Below are 25,830 nucleotides of genomic sequence, written 5' to 3' on the forward strand. Positions count from 1 at the left end.
GATAGCTAGACTTAGGGGTGATCTCTTGCCCATTGATGAGATTGTTCTAGACAAAGAACTTGTGATCACTGCTCTATTAGGATTGCCACCCTCGTAGGGTGAATTTGCTGTAGGTCTCAACAGTTGGAAGGTAGCTCCTACCTTTGAAGAATTATGGACCACCTGTAGTCAAGAAGAATTAAGGATCTCAATGGTTGCCAATCTTGAAGGAGTATCAAATGCTTATGTTTCTCATCATAAAGGAAAGAGATCGAAGGGACCGAGGAAGAAAATTGACATGTCCAAGATAGAGTGCTATCAATGACATATGATGGGTCACTACAAAAGTGATTGTCCCAAGAATCCAAAGAATAAGAAGAGAGGAAGAGATCAAGCCAACCTTGCTATAGAAGGAGACTCAAAGAAAGTCAAGCCTGAAGAACCTGACATTAGGGACTTACACTATTAAGTCTTTTGCTTGTAGCTTTACATATCTTGTTTTTATATGTTTTAGATTTTTTAGGTTTTTAACATATTTTGTAAAAGACATTTTTGTATTGTTTTTATAAGTTTGTAGGTTTCCCTCAAGCTTTGGAGGGAGCCCCCAACAAGTCCCAGAGATAAGTATCTTATGTCTTTTCAGTTTTGGGTTTTTGTACTCGTTTAGTTTTGATTATATCAAATACTAATCACCTTTCTCTCTTTATTTTCTTGATTAGGGAAAACATTTGCAAGGAGGATCTCTCAAGACAACGTTAGTCAAGAAACAAAGGTATTCTTTAAATACATTAATTAAAAGGATTATTCATTTGATGATCTATTATTAACTTTGTTATGACTAGCTGTATTGAATCTTAGTGATTCTTGTTTGGGTGATTCATCTCTTGATAAATCTACCCACCCTACTCATATTCTTGATTGACTATGTAGAACCCTAGACAGGTTTTGGAAAACCCTAACCGAAGGGTATGCTAATGTGAATAGATGAAACCCTAAATTACTTAGGGATATTGTGGAATGCTAGTTGAAGTTTTATTGATGATGTCATGTTTGGGATTTTGGTATGATCGAGAAAACCTAACTTATTAGGATTGAATGATAAGGTCTAAAATCTCGAACTTTTGAAGTTTTGGTAATGCTGGGATTGCTATGTTTATACATTGGAACCTCATGCTTCTATATGTATAATTTGACATAACCTCATGCTTGTATATGTATTTGGTTGTACTTGCTATTAAAGTTTTGCTGGTACATAATCTTCAAGATGTTGGAGATATTTGTAATTGAAAAATAATGATGAGTATGATGAAGGAAACTATAAGGATGATGATAATCAAGATAACCTTGATGAAGTTGTGAAAGGTTGAAGCTTCTCCGATGTTATACAAGAAGAAAATTGTTGATCTCCCTAAGTTAAGAGGGAGCATGGTTAGAAGAAAAGAGTACATCTCCCCAGTTGAGAGGGAGGGAATATTATGATAGTCATGATGGATACCTTGTAGAAGAAATTAGAGAATGAATAGATCTGCAATGTATTGAGGATGTCTTGGTGCTGCTGAAGAAATGAAAGAAGAAAAGCTTCCGAATATTTGAATATGAATAACTAAGTGGCATCAAGATGATTGAGAACCCCAAAGGTTTGTGTTTACTTGTATATGTATATTTGAAAGTTTATTATTGATTGGGGTTTGTGTTTGAACAAGTAAATCTCTCCACAAGAAGATTGAACACTCTAGAAGCATGCTTGGACAAATGGAAGCATCTAATGGCGGATGCTTGGGAGGACATTTGGTCGACCTTTATGTTGATGTTTAGATCTCGAAGAGGGAGGGTGGTGTTGGTCTTGGAGCTATGACCTTGGATACGCACCTAGATCCCTGGGTTGATAGTTAGTAAGTAACCCTGATGGTACCTAGACTGGTTAAAAGCTTGAGTCCATCTTAGCCCCACCTGGATAGAATACCCTAGTCAAGGTTTCAGTCCGCAACACTAAGTGTGCTAGAATTCTTCATAGTTCATTTTGGAGATCTTCCATTTACCTCTATATATTTGTAATTATGAATACCTCCCTAGTTAAGAGGGAGTGTTGAAGAATGTAACTAGTGTCGGTCTTCATAATCGTATTTAAGTCATAATGAAATATGTTTGTCAAATGAAAGAAAAAGAAATTTTATTATTAAAGAAATTGACTTATTAAAGCATGGTTTTCATGCTTGGGTCAATTGTTTTTAGGTCAAAGCCTCCATTGTAGGCTTCTAGGGTTTATGTCAAGTGTCCTTGTCCATGTCATATTGTAAAGAACCCTTCTTGGGATTTATTTGTCAAAGAAGAAATTTATTTTATTGTATTTTAGGTCTTCTAGGCCTCCTCCACCAAGTCGGCCTCAAGGAAGGACAAGTCGACCTCAAACAGGGGAATTCAACCTCACAAGAAGCCTATATATTGGAGCAACTCGACCTCAGAAGAAGCCTATATATTGAAGCAACTCGACCTCATTTGAAGCACCAACAAAACAAGTTCGATCTGCAGTTTCTGGGCTAAGAAAAAGTGCGAATTTCAAGGGGAGAAGAGGAAAAGTCTAGTAAAGGAGGGGGCCAACATCTTGCTAAAGAAGCCAAAATTTCTCTCTCTTATCTCACACGTACGAAGGTCTGGATTGCTGTTTGGGGCCGAAATTATGCAGTCGCTGGAGGAGGCCAAAATTCTAAAGTTGCTGGTGAAGCTAGGGCCGAAATTTCTGGGTTAATGCTAGGTTGTAGCTGCTAAACAAGAAGAGACTATTGAAGGTTGATGTATTGGAATGCTGACTTGGTGGAGGAGGAAGGTCTAAGGTCTTGGTCAATCTCAATTCGAATTACTGAAGGAAGAGTTCCTGATTGGGTTTACCCCTACATAGGGGTTTTAGCCCTGGCTGAGTGCCTACATCTGGTATCCTTGATCTTCGTGTTTTGGTTTTGGTAATTGCTTGATGAGTTAAGATAAAAGAAGAACACAAGAAAGATGATAAGAACTCAAAGAAATCACAAGTAGTTATCAACAAGAGAAAGTCTTTCTGCCTTTCCAATTTTCTAACAATACCTACAAGTATTTGTGACATCTAGCAATGTGCTTAGGATCATCCTCATGTATCATATTGGATAACACAAGGCAATAACTACAATTGATTTAGGGGAGTTGCCATTATTCTAGATCAAAATGCACTGGGGATTTCACTCATACATTTCTCACCCATTGGCTAGACTTAACATTGGCATGGAAAGTCTTATGTTCACTTGACTAAGTCTCTTACTTCTTCGACAATATTATCTACCTAGGGCAAAGGCTAATTAGAGCCTTTAGACTCTAATTTTGTTCTCAATAGCTTCCCAATTTGTTGTGACGAATGACTTTTGAGATTGATGTTGTGGAATTACAATCACATCTATCACTTCTTCATTCATCAATAAAATGTTTGTCGTCTTATAGTGATAGCAGCTTCAAAGCGAACAGTTGTCATGGCATCTAAATGTAAACTTTCTTGTCCAGTTCAAAATTCATATCATTACCCACTCTCATCCTGGTTTAACTGCTTGTCTAAAAGGATTATTTGTGCTTTTGCTAATATGAGAAAACTCCTCTAGCAATCAGGTCCCTTCTGCTGGTTGTTCCATTCCCCTCTGCTGCATGGAAAGTATTATGTTCACCTGACTAAGTCTCTTACGTCTCCGACAATATTATCTACCTACGACAAAGGTTAATTAGAACCTTTAGACTCTAATTTTGTTCTCAATAGCTTCCCAATTTGTTGTGAGGAATGACTTTCGAGATTAATGTGGAATTACAATCACATCTATCACTTCTTCATTTATCAATAAAATGTTTGTCGCCTTATAGTGATAGTAGCTTCAAAACGAACAATTGTCATGGCATCGAAATGTAACCCTTCTTGTCCAGTACATATCATTAACCACTCTGATCCTGTTTCAAATGCTTGTCTAAAAGGATTATTTGTACTTTTGCTTATCTGAGAAAACTCCTCTAGCAATCGGGTCCCTTCTGCTGCTTGTTCCATTCTCTTCCATTCAATTGGTTGCCAGTACAGTGGTGTTAACTCTCTTCATTAGATATCTTTCATATGGTCCTTTTGTAAACTTACCTCTAAGGCTCTTTCTTCATTTTCTTCAGTTATGTTGACAGGTTCTTTTTTATGTGGCACTCCAAGAAAGCCAACTTTGGACACAACATTTGCTTGCTCTAGGCCACATCTGCTTTTCTACCTTGACCTTTTCCATCACCTCTTCATCAGCCTCTTCTATCAACTATCTACTTCTTGTTGGTTCTTTCCTTTTGTCTACTTCTTTCTCCATTTCAACTTCCTTATCTTTGTCTACTTCTATCAACTATCTACTTCTTGTTGGTTCTTTCCTTTTGTCTACTTCTTTCTCCATTTCATATTGGTTCATGTGATTCTTTTTCTTCTACTTTGTTGAGAGAACATGCTGATTTATTTAAATATCAGTGCAAAAATAGTCCAAGAGTTGAAAGAATTGCCTGTTTAAATTTGGTTAAATAAAACTGAGAATGTGAATTTGATTATGTAATTTTTTCTATATAAAATCTGTTTATGTTCACTGCTGGTCTCTCACTATCCATTGATACATCTTGCGTGGGAAAAATTCCAAAAAATTCTCATGTGGTCTCTGAAAAGAATCTTATCCTGCTTTGAGTGAGTGACAAGTTATTTCTCTTTGCATAGTTGTTCAGGTGATTTTAAACTTTCCAATTTCGTCACTGCAGAATCTCCTTTACAAACTCCATCTTGTTTTTCTAGCTGGTTATCTACCTCTTCTACTCAAGTCCTTGTTCAACCGGAAACAGAAGCAATGCTGTTTTCTGAGAATCAAGTGACACAATAAAATTTCATGTGCGCACACGTGTGTGTAATGAGATGATACCTTGTTTATGAAGAGATACAGAATGTAGAAACATTTGGATCATATCTTTTTAAGCAATGCTGTACTTTTTCTTTTTACATGTAACTAGTCACCCCACCCTCTTGCCTGCAAGTGGGAGTGAGATATTTCTCATGGCTAATGGCCTCATCAACAATTGGTTCACAAAGAGCGAAATAGATACAAGCGGGATTTTAACCCAGGCGGGGAAGATAACATTCCTCCTTCCTAAACACCTGAGCTAGATCCAATTGACAATTCTGCACTTTCTATACTAATATTGGGGCCAGTTTCAGCTGCTAACATCTCAGAGAAACCATACAAACTTCCGAGAGATTTTGCTCATTTTAAGGTGTTACTTCTATAATCAATATCTACTTGTGACTGTAGACATGTCTATCATATCCAAGTAAATTTCCATGAAACACTTTATCCAAGTGAATTTATATGAAACACTTTGGTAATACCTTTTGTTATGCCATGCCTTCCGATGTGACTCTTTGTTATAGTCTCATGGCCCTGAAGAGGTACTCTCATTTTCTAAAGTTAGTATCTAAGTTACTAGGTTTGCCAGATTTGAAGGTTGCAGTTTGACTTTAGGCAAATCTTAATGTGTCACATGAAATTCACCGAAATTTTATATAATTTCGGCATAGGGGTTTTCAAGAGTCTACAAATAATGTCACAAGGGCCAATTTGTGAGTGATTACAATGATCCCTCCTAGAAATCGAACAGCTTGCCTTTGCTGTTTTTTCAACTTCCTATGAGCCTTTGGCTATCATCATGGCTATTGCTTCTTTCTACGTTAAAAAGACTGCAATAGCAGCAAAAACCTGCTTGACCATCAACATGGCTTCTTACCATTTGTTTGCAACTTTGCTGGGAGTTTGCGACCCGGAATACTCTATACCTACGGTTCTCTTCATATAACAGTATATTACAGAAGCTTCTCAAATGTTTATGTTACCATAAACTTGTATTCTCATAAATTCCCTTGAAGCAGCATATCTTTAATAAATAAAGCTTATAATATTCTCAATTTTTTTTTTTTTTTTAATTACAAAGATATATATCACCTTTTCGGTTTGAAGAAGATGCTAGAAATCATGTTAAAAACATAAATTATTTGGAAGATGAAATTCTAATGGAAAGCCGTTTGGACTGGGACCAAATAAGCTGTGATGTTGGTCTCTGTCATGGAACTGTTTAGAACGCTGGAAGCCATTTTGGTGGGCATTTCAGATGGTTGCAATTGAAAAAGGTTGGGTTACTGTGTCAGGGTTTTATGTGCTTTTATAGTGAAATGAGGCTTGCTTTCTGTTTTCTTCCTTCTTTGCCTATCTTATTAGTCTATCACCATATTGATATAATATATTTTGTGTCAATGGATGATGTCAGTTTGAAATTATACGAGTGTTCACGAACAAATTACTGTAAGGTTTAACAAATTATTCTATCTATTCAAGAGCGTTTAATACCAAAGGCTGAAATATATCATTGTTTTGAATGAGTGGTTGGTAAATAAAGAATTCCAAACATGGAAGTAAGCAATTATGTTCCTAGTGACTTGTATATGGTCTGTAAATTGATGCTCGTTGATCCTTATTCTTTGATACTTTCTTATATCATAAGTTGTCATCAGGTCATATTTTGAGCTTGAGCTCAATGGGCAAGAAATGTATAAAAGTATTGTCCATTAATATAAGTCGCATCATCTCACTTTTTTTCTCAATATCGTCCTTTCTTTCTCCTTGAAGATGAGCAGAGAATCTGCTCGAAAGATCAGATACCCAAAACTTGTAACACAGTCTTCACATCCAAAAGCAACAATGGATGACTTTCACAACTGCGAAAAACTAAATTGATCAATATTGTCGATGTTACAAAGATGTAAAAATTGTCAATATTTCTTTTCTAACATCCATGTTTTCATGATTTGAACGGTTATTCCCTCGATATTTGACAAGGGGTTGCTTGAGATGGCCTTCGTCTTCTTCTGTCTTTCTACTCACTTTTTTTCCTTATTTATCTGTTGCTTCTTTTTTCCCAATTTTGTTTTTGAATTCGAGGTTTTCTAAACCTACCTGAGTCCATCATATTCTTTGTTTAATTCTTGTTACTGACTGGCATTAGCTTTAATGGACGTTAGAGTTAGAGGTTGATTTATTTTCGTGTAGTCTTCCGTGTATTAAATTTTCAATGTTGTTACCATGTTATGATGCTCGTTTTAGTATATAAGATATTTAATTCATATCTTATTGCAGAATAAATGGTTTGAGAATATTATATTGTTTCCAAAATGAGACAAATGAATCATAGCATTCTTAACTCCTTTTTGGGCCTTGTCTCCCCTTTTCTTTTGGCTGTTATTGTCTTAAATAGGTGCACCACCAAAGCCTTGGGAGCGAGTTGGAGGGTCTTCTGGTCCTTCTCCATTTAGATCGCCGTCAATTGGCAATAGCACAAATAATGTTGGAGAGTCATGCAGAGATACAAAACCTGAAGAGAAAAATGACAACATACAAAGCTATCTACCTTCTCGCAGTGGTGGCATTGTTGCCAGGCCTGTGCCACAAAGGCCATGGGAACGGAACTCTGGAGGTAAATATGCAAGCTTTTCTTTTACACTTATGACTCATGAAGTGTCTGAGATTGGGAAAATTTATCTTGTTGCAGTTGGTATACATAAATACATCCTATGTTAGCACCATGTTCATCCTTGATTTGGAAATTACTTCTAGCTTACTGTTTCATTAGTTGGAGGATAACAAAGAATTTTATTGTAAAAGTGTGCTTTCATTTGCATACTTGAAACTAGAGGAAATTCCTTTGGTAACTCTATAGGTTTCAGGCTTTCAGCTGATAGGTTGTTTTGCAAGACTATTGTGTGTTAATGACATTCATTTTTCAAAAATTGCAAATAAACCCTTTCATAAGTAATACACATCAGTTTGAAATTGACATTACTTTTCCTTTATTGTAGTTAGTGTCTCTTCAATTCTTTTATCCTCTTTAAGTTTTTAGGTGAAATATTCTATGCCATTTCTATAATTTTTTTAATAGAATGCATATGAAATGTCTGCAATTTTTTGTTTGTTTGTAGAAAGTGTCTTACAGCTTTGATTGGCCCACAATAGAAGCTTCTATAAATTGCTCTTTATCATTTTGAGGTATAAGTTAAGAAACTTATGTAGCACTTATTGGCAGCAATATTGAATAAGTCATTTTAAGCACTATAACATTGAGGATGCCATTTGTGTATTGATCTCCTTGCTTCCTCGACTACTTGGGACAACAACTTTGTGAGGGGGTTTTGTGTGATGCTTGGGAACTAGAAAGTTTATAGCATTGGGTTTACTTGTAGTTTTTTCCTAAGTGGGGATGAAATATTATTTATTTTTCTATTTCGCATGTCATACTAAATTGTAGAAATGCAAGTGGACTCCAAATTTGTGAATGGGCCTCTTTATAAGCTTTGGTCCATGTTTTTAGGTTATTTGCATATTTTGTTTTGTTTAAGATTCAACAGCAAATATACTCAAACATATTTCAAGCAAGGGACACTAGGAGTTTGCACTCAAGAAACCCCCCATGGGAAAATTCTATTCTATCATTCATTACCTATGCATGTTTTTATTGTACAAATGCTAAATTGCACTGAAATGGATACGGATATGGGGTTTGACACAGATACAACAATTTTTTAAGAAGTCTGGATATGATCTGACAAGGAAACGACACACACACACACACACACACACACATATATAACAAAATAAAAATTTCATATTACCATTCATCTTTTAGAATCTAGATTCTATATTTAAAAATGCATAATCATTATCATGAATTCAACATAAACAAATCATCATCAATTCAGCCTAAACATTGTCATCATCATTAGTGATTATCATAACATTCAATATATCATAAAGTTTATGTTTCCAATTTCAATCATCAACATTATCGCCAAAATTAATAATACACATTACATAGTACAAATAACAAAATGAACTATGTCTTGTAGTCTACTATCATATGACATATTATGGTATTAAATGTTCATTGTTCGTTGTCTTTCTCTATGAGTGGAAACAACAACTTCCTCTCTACAAATGGAAGGCCTAATCTCTTTCTTCCCTTTGTTGCCAAGTCTCCTTCACCCGAATCAACTCTCATCGCAATATATATATATATATATATATAGATAGATATATATAAATAATTTTTTATATAAATTAATTGATAAATTTTCTAATTTAAATATTTTTTATTATATATATATATTTTATATATTAATTCAATATATATAATTTTTATATAAATTAATTTAAAATTTCCTAATTCATTTTTTTCAACTATATAACATTTCTTAAATATTAAATATTATATTTATAAAGCGAGTCCTCGCTAAGAGGGAGTGTTGATTTGTGGTAGCATCAGATGTACTTTAGCCATGAAAATTGGTGGAGAGGCTAAAGTACATGAGATCTCCAAGACCCATAAATGGTTTGGGCAGATTCTAACCGGTTTGGGAGATATTAAAATAATTAATATTTTTAATGGAGTTACTAAGTCTAAATTCAGGAAAAATAAAATATTAAAGGGTATTAATATAAAATTGAGTTAGAATGTTCCAAAAGTCATGGATCAAACCAAATCTAATCTTAGCTATTGATTAGAGATTTAATCTTGGTCATTGAAGGACCAACAGGGAAAGTATAAGAAGAGGCTTGAGGGTCAGTTGGAGAACACACCAGAGTGATCAGTCATTCGATTTGATAGAGCGGGGTTTCTAAGCAAAGTCAAATCAGTGATCAGCAGCGAGGGGCAGTGAGTACTGGACAGAGAGGTAGAGAGTGCCGAGAGACCAACGCAGAGGCAGAGAGCGAGAAGCAGCAGCCAGAGCAGGCCACGCAGAGCCCAACAAAGACATCGCAGAGGCCAGAGGGACTACGTCATCCATGCAGAGAACAACTGGAGTGACGTAGAGGGTCCCAGAGGCTGTGCAGTGCCTTAGAGGGCTGACGCAAAGGGGTTTGGGGTTGACGCAGAGGCCAGAAGGCAAGCGTAGAGCTTCAAAGTCACTGGAGAGGGTTTCATGGGACAAGTTTTCTGAATACCGTTTCCGAATAAAGAGGTATTGCTGCTAGTTATTTTTCTCTGTCGGGTGAGCCAGTTTGGCACCCAGTTGTACTCAAGGAAATATTGCATAATAGTAAACCCTTAGAATAACTGCACCGGTTTTCCCGCATTGGGTTTTTTGGGGACATTTGTCCAAAAATAACGGTGTCACTTGTGTGTTTGTTTTTTTTCAGCTGATGATCTGTAGATGTTGACACTGTATTGTGTTTATTTTGTTATTTATATGTTTTAAATAACTTGTTCGAATTTAAACAAATAGAAGAAATAAACCAGAAGAAAACAAATTAAATTTCTAACGGATAGACTTAGAAATTTCAACAGTGAATGTGTTAAAAGCTTAGTGCTTGCGTTTAATAAAACATTACAGACGTCTTTCCACGGGAGGGAATACGTATTCACACTGTTATGAATATAATTAATGTAAAAGTAATAAATATAGATAATAAATAATAATCATAATAATATGTAATTAAATAATAATTAGTTAAACAAAGAGGCATGTCTAAGGAGACATGACCGTTTGTGAAAGGGTACTTACCTGACTATATATACACGACCCTCACTCTCAATTGTATCATCATTCTTATTCATACATTTTTAATATATATTCTTGTATCTCAATGGAGATGTACATATTCCATGTCTTCTGGAGTGTTTAACTTGAAGAACGAACTTTGTTCGTTCCATTTGGTATCAACGCTGTTTGATCCTTTGGCTGCTAACCGCTGCATAGAGCCAGTTTGATCCGGCCTTTGGCCATTGATATTCATCAACTTTGTTGTCATTGAAGCGTTTCGCGACAAGAAGTTGGGAGATTCTCCATTTCGCCATCAGGCCATATATATATATATATATATGATTATAAAAAAATTTAAAAGAAAAGAGGAAAAAAATATTATTAAAAAAAATGCCCAAGAGAAAAATCATTTAAAAAATTAAAATTAAAAGAAGAAAAGAAAAGAAAGATCATTCCAACAATTCTGTACAAGGTAAAACAAAATCAAAATTTTGCTACCGGGAATTATCTATGCCTTCAACAGTCATCGTTCAGAAAAGAAAATAAAAAAAAGAAAAAAAGAAAAGACAAAAGCGTTTAGAAAAGAAAATTAAAATAAAAAAGAAAAAAGAAAAAAGTGAATTTGTCTAGAAGTCCAAATAAATCAGCACCATCAGCCATTCTATAGAAAAGAAGTGGCTATCAATTCGAGGGTATCATTGTGATTACCAACGGTCACTCCACTGTCTAGCCACCATCCAAGAAGATTGATCTGCCAATCACCCACCGAATTTTTGTCCATTGTATAGCTAATAAAATGAACTTTTTGTACATTTAATTACTTATAACCAGATTTGGTTTTTCTGCCAACAAATTCATGATTAAAAAGAACTATCAACGAAGGCTTGTGTATCAACTAATAATTGCATGAAAAAATATGTCGGGGAATCTTTGAACCAATTGCATTCCATATTGTATTCCAATTTCGAAAGATACCATTGTGCACTGTTGTATTGTACAGTTGTCGCTATTCTTTGGATAGCAGTTTCTGTACATTGCAATCAGCGACTGCTACTTCTCTTATCTGTCCCACCTTATGTCGCAACACATAGAATTCTGTACAATCGAATTATAGAAAAAAAACAGCACCCGTTTGTACTTCTGTCAGGAAGGTGATTCGAACAACTGTTGATGCAGGATTGGCCACTGCCTGTTAACAAAATTGTGGAAATTGTGGGGCTATGAAGGTGAATGAGAAGTAACTCTTTCCAAGAATCATGTCCTTCTGTACTGGTCACTTAATTTAAGTGCCAAATGAGAGGACTAGAAAAAGGAATTATAGAGGATTATATTTGTGGCTTTTAAAGAAAAAGAATATTATTTGATAGTGGGGGATTTAAAAAGAAAATATTTATATAAAAGAATATTCAAAGCTAAACAAAATTATTGTATATTGAAAGAATTTTAAGAGGTTAAAGAAAAAAGAGTAGAGGAAAGAAAGAAGAGTCAAGAGGGAAAAAACAGTTTGAAGGTAGTTTTAATTAGGAAGTTACAAGAGAATAAAAAAATATTTTTTATTAATAAGGAATCCAAGAATTTTTTTTACAAGTATTTAAAAAAAATATATTTAAAAAGATTAAAAAAAATATTTTTAGAACCCTAAAGCTCATCCCAAAAAAGAAAAATGGAGACGAGTAATGAAAGGTTTCCTAAAACCTTTTTTAAATGTGTCGGTACACTATTTAAAATCAAAGGATCACTTGCAAGAAGAGATATTATAATCTCTATCAGTCCTACTGAAGAGAGTAATTATGTTAGTCCTAAATGTGCTAACCAATTAGTGATTCCTGAATCGAATATAATTGAAACAAATTTTGTTGACACAAGTGACAAACAATATGACATAAACAATCTACAACTAAGTATTGAGGATTATACTTTTATCTCGCAATTTACTATGAAATCCTTATTTTTTGACGATAGTGACATTGTTTTGGGCTCACCCTGGATGGAAAATCTACGGTCCTTTATCTTAAATACGAAAAAGAATTTTTTGACATTTTCCCACAAAAAGAAAAAAATAACACTACATGATGTTACCTTGAAGCCAGATTCAGCGTCGCTAGAAAAATACAAGATATCTCAAAAGTAATTCTTCAAGAAAGTAAAAAGGCGATACTAAACATGCAAAGAGAAGTTGACAAGATCACCACTGACAAAAATGAAGAAGTTTCTCGGCTTAAATACCATAGTGAAAAACCACTGATGCAAATTAAGAAGCTCAAAAAGGACAAGAAGTCATTGGCAAATAAGGTACAACAACTTATTGAGAAAGAAGCATCGAATGTAGAAGTCCAAGTTGAAGAGAAAGAAATAAATTTCAATCCAGTGAATATCACAACTCAAGAAGAAGACAAGCCAGTTGAAGAAAAGACACACTTAGATGTTGCAGTTTAAACGATGAACATCCCAAGTGAAGGTTTTGTAACTAACTCAACAAAATCGTCACCTGAAGTAAATCAGAATATTGCCACATACATGATAAAGGGAAATCAAACCACAAAAACTCCCTATCGACATCCTAATCACCAAAGCAGACAACTCAATCAAACTGCATATTTGTATCACTCAGATCAGAAACAACAAGCTATTGTTCCAAAGACTATTAATGTCAGTGCAATTCAGTCTTGTGATAAAAGTTCACACAAAGTATCCGATAACCGCAAGATTCCGCAGAACATTGATTTAGGATGGTTTGATCCCTTCTCAGTTCAACAATTTTATTTTTAGTCTGTTATGATGTGATTTCCAGAATTATCAAAAATTTTCAGTCTGTTATGATGTGATTTCCAGAATTTTATCAGATCTGATATACTTATTACAACCAACAATTAGAACATGAAATATGCCTAATAATGAATGCCCAACTCAAGAAATTAATTCCTTAATGTATTAGACAACTTAGGAATTGATTTTAAGCTAACCCACAAGAAAATTTGCCACTGTTATATTTCAGACTTCAGAAACAGAATTATTCAGAGATAACAGTGACTCAAAATGTAGATCTAGGCCAAATTTTCGATACACATCAAACATAAATGACTTTTTAATGTATTTAACAATTTTTTAGTTAATTTCAGACCACTTAGATGTGTTTTTCACCACTATTAGAAAGGTATATGACTGCTGTAGCAAACAGTGAGGAAAAAGATGGTTTAGAGATCAAACCCTTAGGCCCTAGGCCTTGAAGATCACTTGCCCAAGTTGCCAAAAAATTTCAATATCTGAAACACAATTTTTTACCAATTTTTTTGCAAAAACCCACTAATGATTAGTTTTAGAAAATCAAATATTCAAATAAAAAATGGAGCAAGTGAATCTAGGGCCAATGAGAGCTAGCACTAAGCCCAATAGAACTAGCGTTGAGCTAGGAGAAGGCAGATCTGGGATTAGGAGCCCCAAAACTTGAAACCCTTGTTCTGAAAAAAATATTTTGCTTTAGATCTTCAGATTTATTGCAAAATATTTAATCGCTGGCCTTGTAAAAATATTTGGGATAAGATATTGCCCTCTAGGGCCTAGATTTGTTTCAAAACCCCCAGATCTGCTTGAAAAAATCTCAGATTTGAAGATTTACTTGGCTGATTTCCTAGATTTGTTCTCGCAAACAATCTTTGAGCTCAGATCTTGCCCTCCAGGGTCTAGATCTAGCTCAAATATGAAGATTTACTTGGCTGATTTCTCAGATCTATTCCTGCAAACAATCTTTGAGCTCAGATCTTGCCCTCTAGGGTTTAGATCTAGCTCAGATCTGAAGATTTTCTTTGCTGATTTCTCAGATCTATTTCTGCACAAGTGAAAAGAGAAAAACCCAATACCCAATATGTACAAAAATAGAGAAAATCCAAAAAAACCCAAGTGTTAAAATTCAAAATTATGTTACAAAATTTCAGATCTACATAAGTAAATAACATATATATACAAATAATTTACAGATCTATCAGATCTGAGGAGTATGAGTCCAACTTTACTCCCAGATCTGATAATCTAAGGCTCTTAATAGCCAGATCTATAAAAATTTCCACAAAATATTTAAAAGATTTTGAAATTTTAAAGAGGTACTAGCCCAAAAACACCCTGTAGAAAAAAGATTATCGTTAGATAAATCCTGAGGCTTATATGAAGTAGGCTCTTCAGAAAATATGTGTTGAGAGTTGGCTGGTCTAACCGACAACTATCCCCAAATGCTCAATGAGAACCTGAGAGATCTTCTGCAAACACTAGGTCAACCAGCAAATCAAGTAGAGAAATAGAACAACAATAAAATTTGAAGAAATAGAGATACCTTCTACTTCAATCAAAATTAAAAATGTTGCCCTAGATCCAAAAACTTGAATAAGATACCTGTATTCAGATTATTCTAAGAGAGCTATTGATTGATAGTTTTCACATAATATTGAGCAGAAATTAAACAATGTTACCATAAATTCATGAAGAGGAATACTACAGCACGTTGAACCCCAAAGACTTTTGCATTAATTCAAAAAAGTATACAAGAGAGCTTGAGAGCTTAGTACACGATCCAGAGATCGGATGATACAGACTGACAAATGACCTTCTATTTAAAGATAAATCCTCCAACGGCTAGTTCGAGTGATCCTTGTCAAAGCAATATCAATCATTGATGAAGATCAAAATTTCTTTTAATTTCATCCGTCGAAATTTTAAATATTGAGGAAATTTCGAATTTTTCAATTAAATGCATTTTAATTAATCCAAAAATTAAATTTTTTGAATTAATTTCCTCAAAATTTTGACTTTGACTTAACCCCAGGGACCAAAGGCATAAAATTTAGCAAAATAATCAATTAACTTTAGTCCCTGGACCTTTTAAAATTTTATTTTTTAAGGACCAACGAATTTTTCCTTTGGAGAATTTAAATTTATCTAGGACCTAGAATTAATCAAATTTCTGGCTTAGGATTTTAATTAATTTTGGCCAAAAAGTTTAATTAATTAACCTATGAGGGGACAAATTATTTTTCTAACCTTCAAGACACTCTACATCATGATTTTTACATTTTTTACATCTCAAGGGGAAAATCCCATTTACAAAAGACCCTCACAGACTACCCAGTTCTGAGACACAAATATAATCTAACAGATCAAACAATTTGTAATAAAATAACGTAACAAATAGTTAGGATTATTCCTAAATCGCTTTTACATAGACTCGATCTAGAACACTAGGACTCCCCTAAGATCCCAGTGACAAATCCATTTCGGCTTTGGGGTAGGGCTGAAGGAAAACTCTGCCGACCATCCGAGAATGGATCGGTGAGATAAAAAACCTCCCGGAATGTAGTTCGTCACCAGAAAAGTAGGTTTACCTAGGTGATTACATACACGACACGAATCTGTTGAGATTATTTATATTATACACATGCAGAATGGGTTTACATTATAAGATGATCCTCAGGCTGATAATGATAGCTGGATGGCAGGAACACATCGATCAGGCGCTATCCCTTTTGTGAAAAAGGGGGTGTACTGCTGTGGGTCGTTGACACGTAGTGGTCAACATCTGGCTTTACTTGGGGATACGTTGCTGCACTGGAGGAATGTGAGAATCTAGAATTTGCATCTACGTAACACACAACAAAACATAAGTAGCGTCCATCCAAAAATCATCATATAACATTAAGCATAGGAAAGATATAATCTCTTCATTTATTAACTAGTCGAACAACGTGAAAAACCCAATCTAACTACAAAATGAAATACTGAAATAACAGGGCATAAGGTTAGAAATACAATACAAAGATGCCCCATGGCATCAGATGCGTTCAATATAGTGCATAATGAGCATTTGCTTGCCTTCAGGCAAATCTGTCGGCTGTTTCTCAGATGTGCCATGTCCAATCCTGCATACGGTAGGACTTTTTCCTATCCGAAAATCAAGCTGCTCGTGGCCATCTAATGCAAATCGCTTTCTCATTCTCTTTCTCTTGCGCTTTCTCTTTGTGGCAGGCTATATCACTGACGATGTGGAACATTCTGTTTCAAAACTCTCAGATGAAGTATGTAAGATATGCATGACGTCTCTCTCCATTCTGCATCTGCTCTGTCAAGAATGATAGATCAGTCTCACAGGTGTCATGAGTTATAACTTGATATTCTGTGACTGGTGGATTAACCGTGTGGGCATCAACCTGATTATTAATTTCTATTTTATCCAGGTCACCTTCAATTAGCCACTTTTCAATGGACCAAAGGACCTCATAATAAGATGGAGCTTGTTGCAGTAGATAGGGAAGCTTATGATCCGTTGACGTTTCCTTGTTTCTTTCATCCTCTGACTGATGTTGAAGTTTCTGTACCTGTATTGTTATGGCATCCATCTGGTTACAGTGTTCAACCTTCATAACACTGACTTTCTTGGCATGGTCTTCCTCCATGCTCAATAACTTATTCTGAAGACATATCTGACTAGCTTCCATATCTTTTATTACTTTGTCATTATCTGCTTTTATGGTCATCAAGCAATGTTGCATAGAGTTTATCTCTTTCTCATGATTTGCTTGTATGATAGCTAACTGATTGTATTTCATGATGGTCATTTCTTCATCCATAGTTGACAATCTGTTCTGAATCAAACTTATTTCTTCTTGATAACTTGTTTCCATGGCAATCACGTGATTTGAATGATTAAATTCCATGATCGTCATATTTTCCTCTAGGGCTAATAACTTGCTTTGCATAGAATAAATTTCCCTATCATGATTAGCTTTCATGGTTTCCATTTCCTTAGCATGCTGACTTTGCATGTTGGTTATGTGATCAGAGTGTTTAATTTTCATGATTTCGATCTCCTTACCACGTTTTTCTAGGTGGGTGTATAAAGTTTTGATATCCTTGACGTAATCAGTTACAAATTTTTCTTGATTAAGCTCCATATTTTTCACCAGCCGCATTAGTTCTTCTATAATTTGCTTACCATTTTCCCTTTCATTGTCTACACTGATTTGACAACTTGTCCTTGTTTTCCCACTGTCATGGATTCGTCTTGCAACGGCACAAGTGGATGGCACATTCTGATATGGAGAATTGTCTTGAAATCTTTCACTGACAACTGGATCCTTTACAACATCACTTTCATTTTGTTGCATAATTTTAGGGGCACAAGGTGAGCTACCTTGATAACAATATTTATCCGTAAAAGCATTGACGATGTTTTGTAAAGAAGCGAAAGAATCTTTAGGACAATTGTTAAACCAATTCAAAGCATCACCCTCTAAAGAAAAGGCAAATAGATGCATTTTGACATCTTCATGATCATACTGGGGAGAACTACAATATATGAGCATTGTATGAGTAAACTTGCATAGATGCTTTCTAACAGCTACTGAATCACCACCAGAGAACAAAGACAATTTATGAATGGCCACTTCCGGAATATCATAGAGAAAATCAGTAAAATGACACGGGGTAAACGAATCATCCATGATGACTTGCTTGAAGGAATAATGAGAAACCAAATGGATGATAGAGAGAGATCCCTGCTCAAGAAAATCAAGAGATCCACAAGAAGCGAGCTTCTAGTAGAAATTCTTGTAAAAGATGAAAGAAGTGGAGTCGCCACTTGAACATGAATCTAACTCTAGGATCCAAAAGGCAACAAACAACCGTATATAAGGGGGGGCTTCTTGTCTGAGAAATAATAAATGGAAGAAATAGAGTTGCCACCCAAACAAGAAATGAACCGAAATGTCCAAGTGCTAAAGGTGCAAATGAAACGATTAATGAGATGATGAAAGATAAGGCGATGAAAAGATCAAATGACACTAGGAAATGTTGTGTCGCTTGACAGGAAAAGATGAGATGTGCCAAGGAGTGTTGTCTTTGCCGGCTCAAATGAGAGATGAGAAAGATGAAAGATGAATGTCGTAAAGCCAAGGCCCAATAAATCGATCCCCGGCAATGGTGCCAAAAATGTTGTCGTTATCGACTTAAATGAAAAGACAAGAAATGAGAATAATGATGAGGAAATGTTGGTGAAACACCGAGAATAAAATGTCCCCGGCAACGACGCCAAAAATGTTGGCGTTGCCGGCTAAAATGAATAAAGATGATATGAGGAGAATGAAGATCAAATGTCGTTGAAGCACCGAGAATAAAATATCCCCGGCAACGGCGCCAAAAATGTTCTCGCATAGAATGTCTAGACACCGTGACAACGGTTCAAATCGGGGGCTGTTACCCTGATCCCCAATCTCTCTGTTTAAGTTGTCTCCCTACAACAGGCTAAGGGGGGTAGACCCTATGGAAAAGTGGAATGAAGAAGAACTAGTTGGGAACCAACCAGTTCGGGAGACACAGTGAAGCGACCAAGTACTTGATTAAGATTTAGCAAGACTTATAGGATTTGATTATATTTTAAACGATTGATACCAATGCCTTATGGAGTCAACGATCTTGCTAGAGAAATTAAGATCAAGTAATCGATTAGCAACTGCTGCTGAGATGAATGACTATCTTATATGAAATGCAAAACCTAAAACTAATGTGAGATGCAAGAATCTTGGTTAATTTTAGTTTAAATGCCTATTTAAATGTGAACCCTTCAATCCTTTCTATGTTGAGTTTGATTTCATAGTAATTGGCAGAGAGAAGATCAGGAGAAGCACACTAAGGTGTGATTAACGATACCTCTCCTTAACTTTTAACATACCCGGTGCCTTTGGCGCTGCAGAGAACTGTGTCTCTGACGACTGCAAGGTCACCGTTTTAAGTACTATTAAAATAGGCTTCTCAAGGAAATACGGATGGAGATCTATCTGTCTATCGACCAAGCTTATGCTTGGAAGTAAATTTTATCTATGCAAAGTTATATGCAAATTCACTAGAAGATGAGATGAAGTTAGACTCGAGAATGGTAAAACACTTATGCCGCAAAAGCCCTTAATTACCCAAATGAAATGCTCGCTTCTTTTTAGATGAAGACTTAGAAAATAAACTCTTGAAGATACTATAGTTAAAACACCAGCTTATTTCAAATCTTCTTGATACAATTTAACTCAAAGAGAACAAAAACAATTTTTCAATTCGATATCAATGTCACAGAGGTTAAAAAAATACTCAGTTTATGAAACAAAAGATATGCATTTTATCACAATTCCATGACAGAGTACTTAATTTTTAGGAATTAATTTTTAGGACATCAGTGAGAAAAACTTTATGACAACAACAATATGACAATGAAAATAGTAAGCTATCAATGATGTCTTTATGCCAAAAATTTACCGAAATTTTTCCAAACTTGCCCACATGAATTATCAAAAATTTTCAGTCTGTTATGATGTGATTTCCAGAATTATATCAGATCTGATATCCTTATTATAGCCAACAATTAAAACATGAAATAAGCCTAATAATGAATGCTCAACTCAAGAAATTAATTCCTTAATGTATTAGACAACTTAGGAACTAATTTTAGGCTAACCCACATGAAATTTTGCCACTATTATATTTCAGATTTCAGAAACAGAATTATTCAAAAATAACAATGACCCAAAATGTAGATTTATGCCAAATTTTTGATACACATCAAAACATAAATGATTTATTAATGTATTTAGCAATTTTTTAGTTAATTTTAGACGACTTAGATGTGTTTTTCACTACTATTAGGAAGGTATATGACTGTTACAGCAAACAGTGAGGAAAAAGATGGTTTAGAGATCAAACCCTTAGGCCTTAGGCCTTGAAGATCACTTGCCCAAGTTGCCAAAAAATTTCAATATCTGAAACACAAATTTTTACCAAATTTTCTGCAAAAACCCACCAATGATTAGCTTCATAAAATCAAATATTCAAATAAAAAATGGAGTAAGTGAATCTGGGGCCAATGAGAGCTAGTACTAGGCCCAATAGAACTAGCGTTGGGCTAGGAGAAGGCAGATCTGGGCTTAGGAGCCCCAAAACTTGAAACTCTTGTTTTGAAAAAATATTTTGCTTCAAATCTTCAGATTTATTGCAAAATATTTAATGGTTGGCCTTGTAAAAAGATTTGGGATAAGATATTGCCCTCCAGGGCTTAGATCTGTCTCAAAACCCCCATACCTGCTTGAAAAATTCTCAGATCTGAAGATTTACTTGGTTGTTTTCCCAGATCTGTTATTGCAAACAATCTTTGAGCCTAGATCTTGCCCTCCAGGGTCTAGATCTAGCTCAGATCTGAAGATTTACTTGGCTGATTTCTCAAATCTATTCCTGCAAACAATCTTTGAGCCCAGATCTTGCCATCCAAGGTCTAGATCTAGCTCAGATTTGAAGATTTTCTTTGCTGATTTCTCAGATCTATTACTACACAAGTGAAAAGAGAAAAACCCATACCCAATATGTACAAAAATAGAGAAAATCCCAAAAAACCCAAGTGTTAAAATTCAAAATTATGTTACAAAATTTCAGATCTACACAAGTAAATAACAGATCTATACAAATAATTTACAGATCTATCAGATCTGAGGAGTATGAGTCCAACTCCGCTCCCAGATCTGATAATCTAAGACTCTTAATAGCCAGATCTATAAAAATTTCCACAAAATATTTAAAAGATTTTGAAATTTTAGAGAGGTACTAGCCCAAATACACTCGGCAGAAAAAAGATTATCGTTAGATAAATCCTGAGGCTTATATGAAGTAGGCTCTTCAGAAAATATGTGTTGAGAGTTGGCTGGTCCAACCGAGGACTATCCCCAAATGCTTAGTGAAAACTTGAGAGATCTTCTGCAAACACTAGATCAACCAGCAAATCAAGTAGAGAAATAGAACAACAATAAAATTTTGAAGAAATATAGATACCCGCTACTTCAATAAAAAATTAAAAGTGTTACCCTAGATCAAACAAACTGAATAAGATACCTGTATTCAGATTATTCTAATAGTGCTATTGATTAATAGTTTTCACATAATATTGAGCAGAAATTAAAACAATGTTAGCATAAATTCATGAAGAGGAACACTACAACACGTTGAAACCCCAAAGACTTTTGCATTAATTCAAAAAAGTATACAAGAGAGCTTGAGAGCTTAGTACACGACCCAGAGATCGGATGATACTGACTGACAAATGACCTCCTATTTAAAGATAAATCCTCCAACGGCTAGTTCGAGTGATCCTTGTCAAAGCAATCTCGTCCATTGATGAGGATCAAAATTTCTTTTAATTTCATCCGTTGAAATTTTAAATATCGAGGAAATTTCGAATTTTTCAATTAAATGCAATTTAATTAATTCAAAACTTAAATTTCTTGAATCAATTTCCTCAAAATTTTGACTTTGACTTAACCCAGGGACCAAAGGCATAAAATTTAGCAAAATAATCAATTAACCTTAGTCCTTGGACCTCTTAATTTTTTTTTTTTAAAGGATCAACGAATTTTTCTTTTGGAGAATTTAAATTTGCCTAGGACCTAGAATTAATCAAATTTCTGGCTTAGGATTTTAATTAATTTTGGCCAGAAAATTTAATTAATTAACCTATGAGGGGACATTATTTTTCTAACCCTCAAGACACTTTACATCATGTTTTTTACATTTTTTACATCTCAAGGGGAAAAACCCATTTACAAAAGACCCTCACAGACTATCCAGTTCTGCGACACAAATATAATCTAGCAGATCAAGCAATTTGTAATAAAATAACCTAACCAAATAGTTAGGATTATTCCCAAATCACTTTTACATAGACTCGATCTAGAACACTAGGACTCCCCTAAGATCCCAGTGACAAAATCCATTTCGGCTTTGGGGTAGGGCTGAAAGAAAGCTCTGCCAACCATCCGAGAATGGATTGGTGAGACAAAAAACCTCTCGAAATGTAGATCGTCACCAGAAAAGTAGGTTTACCTAGGTGATTACATACACGACATGGATCTACTGAGATTATTTACATTATACACATGCAAAATGGGTTTACATTATAAGATGATCCTCAGGCTAATGAAGATAGCTGGATGGCAGGAACACATCGATCAAGCGCTATCCCTTTGCGAAAAAGGGGGTGTACTGTAATGGGTCATTGACACGTAGTGGTCAACAGATCCTATTGATCCTCCTCCTCATTAGCCCTCCTCCTTCAAAAGGAGACCCTCATGTCTTAGGGAGACTCTTGAAAATGCCGACAGACACATTGCACCAAGGGGGACTTTCTATGAAAGCAATAAGTCGGATAGGTATCAAGGATATTTGACCGCCATGAGCACTATCATTCAAAATGAGCCTTCATCATTCGAAGAAGCCATGAAGCATCAAGTATGGAAGGATGCTATGAATAAAGAATACGAGTTAATTATGAAGAATGATGTCTGGGATGTGTTCCCTAGACCCCAGGACAAATCGGTTGTTACCTCATAGCTCTACAAAATCAAGCATGGAGCTGATGTAAGTGCAGACCCTCTCATTGACAAATGTAAGAGGGAGTTGGTTTTTGAATTTGAGATGAAGGACCTAGGACCGACGCACTATTTCATAGGGTTGGAGTCTGGCAAAAGACAGGTGAAATTTTCCTCTCTCAAGGAAAATATGTTGTGAAGATATTGGAAAGATTTGGGATGGTGGACTGCAAGCCTGTGACTACTTCAATGGAACTTAACTTTAAGAAGTTATGTTGTAGTGTTGCTGGACCTGAAATGGGAAATGCTTATGAGTATCGTCAACTCATAGGAGCACTGATGTTCTTAGTGAACTCTCGTCCGGACATGTGTTTTGCAGTTAACACATTGAGCCAATATATGGTTGAGCCTCATTATATACATTGGATTGGTGTCAAGAATCTTCTGAGATATCTTCGGGGCACAATCACTCATGGACTGAGATACACTGCTGGAGATGTGAGGCTACATGGTTATTCTGATGTTGATTGGGCTGGCTGTGTGGTGGATCGTAAAATCACTTTTGGATGTTGTTTTTCTTTGGGTTCTGCTTCGATATCTTGGATGAGCAGGAAGCAGAAATCGGTTGCCTTGAGCACCGCCAAAGCCGAATACATAGCTGCTAGTATGGCCTCCTGTGAAGCTATCTGGTTGAGGAAGCTCTTCAATGAGCTGTTTGGACATGTGTTGGATACCACCATGATCCTCTGTGACAACCAAAGTGGGATCCGATTATCAGAGAATCCTATGTTTCATGATTGCTCCAAGCATATAGATATCAGGTACCACTTTATTCGGGATACGGTACAACGAGGAGCAATAAGGCTCCATCACATTGGGACTGATGAGTAGGTCGCTGATATTTTAACAAAGCCCTTGGGAAAGGTCAAGTTCTTGGCCTTCCAAGAACGACATGGAGTCGTGGAGAGACCCTCTTATGAGGGTCTTGTATGAGATGGACATTGAGCTCTGGGAGCTCCGGGGGGCTTGGGGTACTTCTTGGAGCGATGAGCAACCATAGGGTGAGTGGTTCAACCTTCCCCTAGTGGTTTGCTGTGTACAGGGTGAGCGGTTTAGCCTTCCCCTACAATACCCCTTGGCGACATGTAGGTAGGATGAGTGGTTCATTTCTCTTGTTGAGACATCCTACCCATCCAGTCTGGGACTCATGGGAAGTACCTCTCATCTGGCCAATGAGTAGGGAAATGAGGATAGGGACCATAGTACTATCGATGGATGCATCGTGTACTATCGTACTCCGTATGCTAGGATGACTGATATTGATCTGGGACCAATTGGAACTTGCTTCGGGTCAGTGAGAGTGGTATGAGACACTCTCTTTTGATTGGAACTAACTTCGGGTCAAGAAGAGTGGTATGACACACTCTCCTTTGATTGGCAATGACTTTAGGTCAGTAGAGAATGGTCTGGTACATTTTCGATCACTTCTTCTTCTTCATAGTTCAGCAGAGCAGAGCAGTGCATTGATGGCAGAGATAGTACAAATTGGCAGATGGATTAGCAGATGGAGTTCTCCCTAGTTGAGAGGGAGTGTAAAAATTGGAAACTAGGGCCAAACTCCACATGGGTCATCTTATTTACGACAACTGATGTTTTTCTTGGATTCCTCTCTCTGAGAGGTGTAGGATTGATCTAAAGATCATCCAATTCTGACATGTACAAATGAAGTTATGAATTTATTTTGATTATGGTCAAATTGTCAAGGTCAGCCAACAAACTTATGTAGGCTTAGAAGCCCAACAGTCACGTCTATTCATCCTTAATGTTGCATATAAATAGAAGGTGACTTAGCCTCATTTGGACACACTCATCTTCACACTTCTCTCTCTTTCTCTCTTCATTGATTGGTTTTGGATTTCTGGGCCTCTCTCTGTCCACACGTCTGAAATTTCAGGAGAGCGAAATTTCAGGAGGCCGAAATTTCAGGAAGCCGAAATTTCAAGAGGCCGAAATTTCAGGAGACCGAATTTCTTGACTGCTGACTAGCGTTGACTTTTCTTGTTAGGGATCTTTTGTTGCTGTTGTAAATGATCAGATTTGTAAATTGTACTATCTCTCTCTACTGAACTATTGAAGACTAAAAGAAGATTTGATCAAGGGTTTCCCCACATTGGGGTTTGTCCCTGGCTGGTGCCACATCTTGTGTCCTCTTGTCTTGGCTTGTCTTCTACTGTTTATGTTTATGTTCTATCTGCATTTTACTATCATGTTGATGTGATTGCTAATCTGAATATTGATACCGGGCTAATAAAGAAATTGAAGTAAAATTGCTCTAAAGCATAGAACATACCATTGTTGCCTAAAATTAACACCAACCTTGGGAAAAACCCAACAACTTTTCTTCTAGGAGAAATTTGTTCTTTAGCAATATTTACAATTCAAGGAATATTCTAGAAATATGTGCCAAAATCAAAGTCTATTCACTAGTCAAACTTGGTCAAAATCCCATCTTAGTCAATGTTGGTCAAGCCTTCAAAATGGTCATTTTTGGTCAACTTTTCATCTTGGTCAACTTGTCTCCTGCAGTCCAATTTTGACTTGTGGTTGACCTCTATAGTCAAAGGGTTTGCGGTTGACTTCCTATGGTTAGACCCGCGGTTAATCTGTAGTCAATTTCAGCCTTCTTGCGGTCAACTTCGGCCTTCTTGCGGTTAAACTCTGCGAAAATCTTAGTCAAAGGTAGCTAGAATATCGATCAAACGAAGCAGATTAGACTCAGTCAATATATATGCAATGTCAAACTGTCAAACCATATTCTGTCAAGGGAGCTCTGTCTTATATACTCTGTAATCAAACCTTCACTTTCGTAATCTCTGTCAAACC

General features: G+C 35.8%; 1 protein-coding gene across 1 annotated transcript in view; it reads left to right on the forward strand.

The window, feature by feature from the left end:
- The window catches only part of LOC149249109 (peroxisomal membrane protein 13-like), a 194,842-nt gene that overhangs the window by 82,949 nt on the left and 86,063 nt on the right, over positions 1–25,830 (forward strand). Inside the window, exon 2 of the mRNA XM_089458636.1 lies at positions 7,294–7,512. Within this exon, the coding sequence (XP_089314762.1) occupies positions 7,294–7,512 (219 nt within the window). The remainder of the gene's footprint in view (positions 1–7,293; positions 7,513–25,830) is intronic.

Source organism: Pinus tabuliformis, chromosome 7, assembly GCF_031772625.1.
Source record: "Pinus tabuliformis cultivar Carrire ecotype Pingquan chromosome 7, CPIR1, whole genome shotgun sequence".
Taxonomy (NCBI): Eukaryota; Viridiplantae; Streptophyta; class Pinopsida; order Pinales; family Pinaceae; genus Pinus; species Pinus tabuliformis.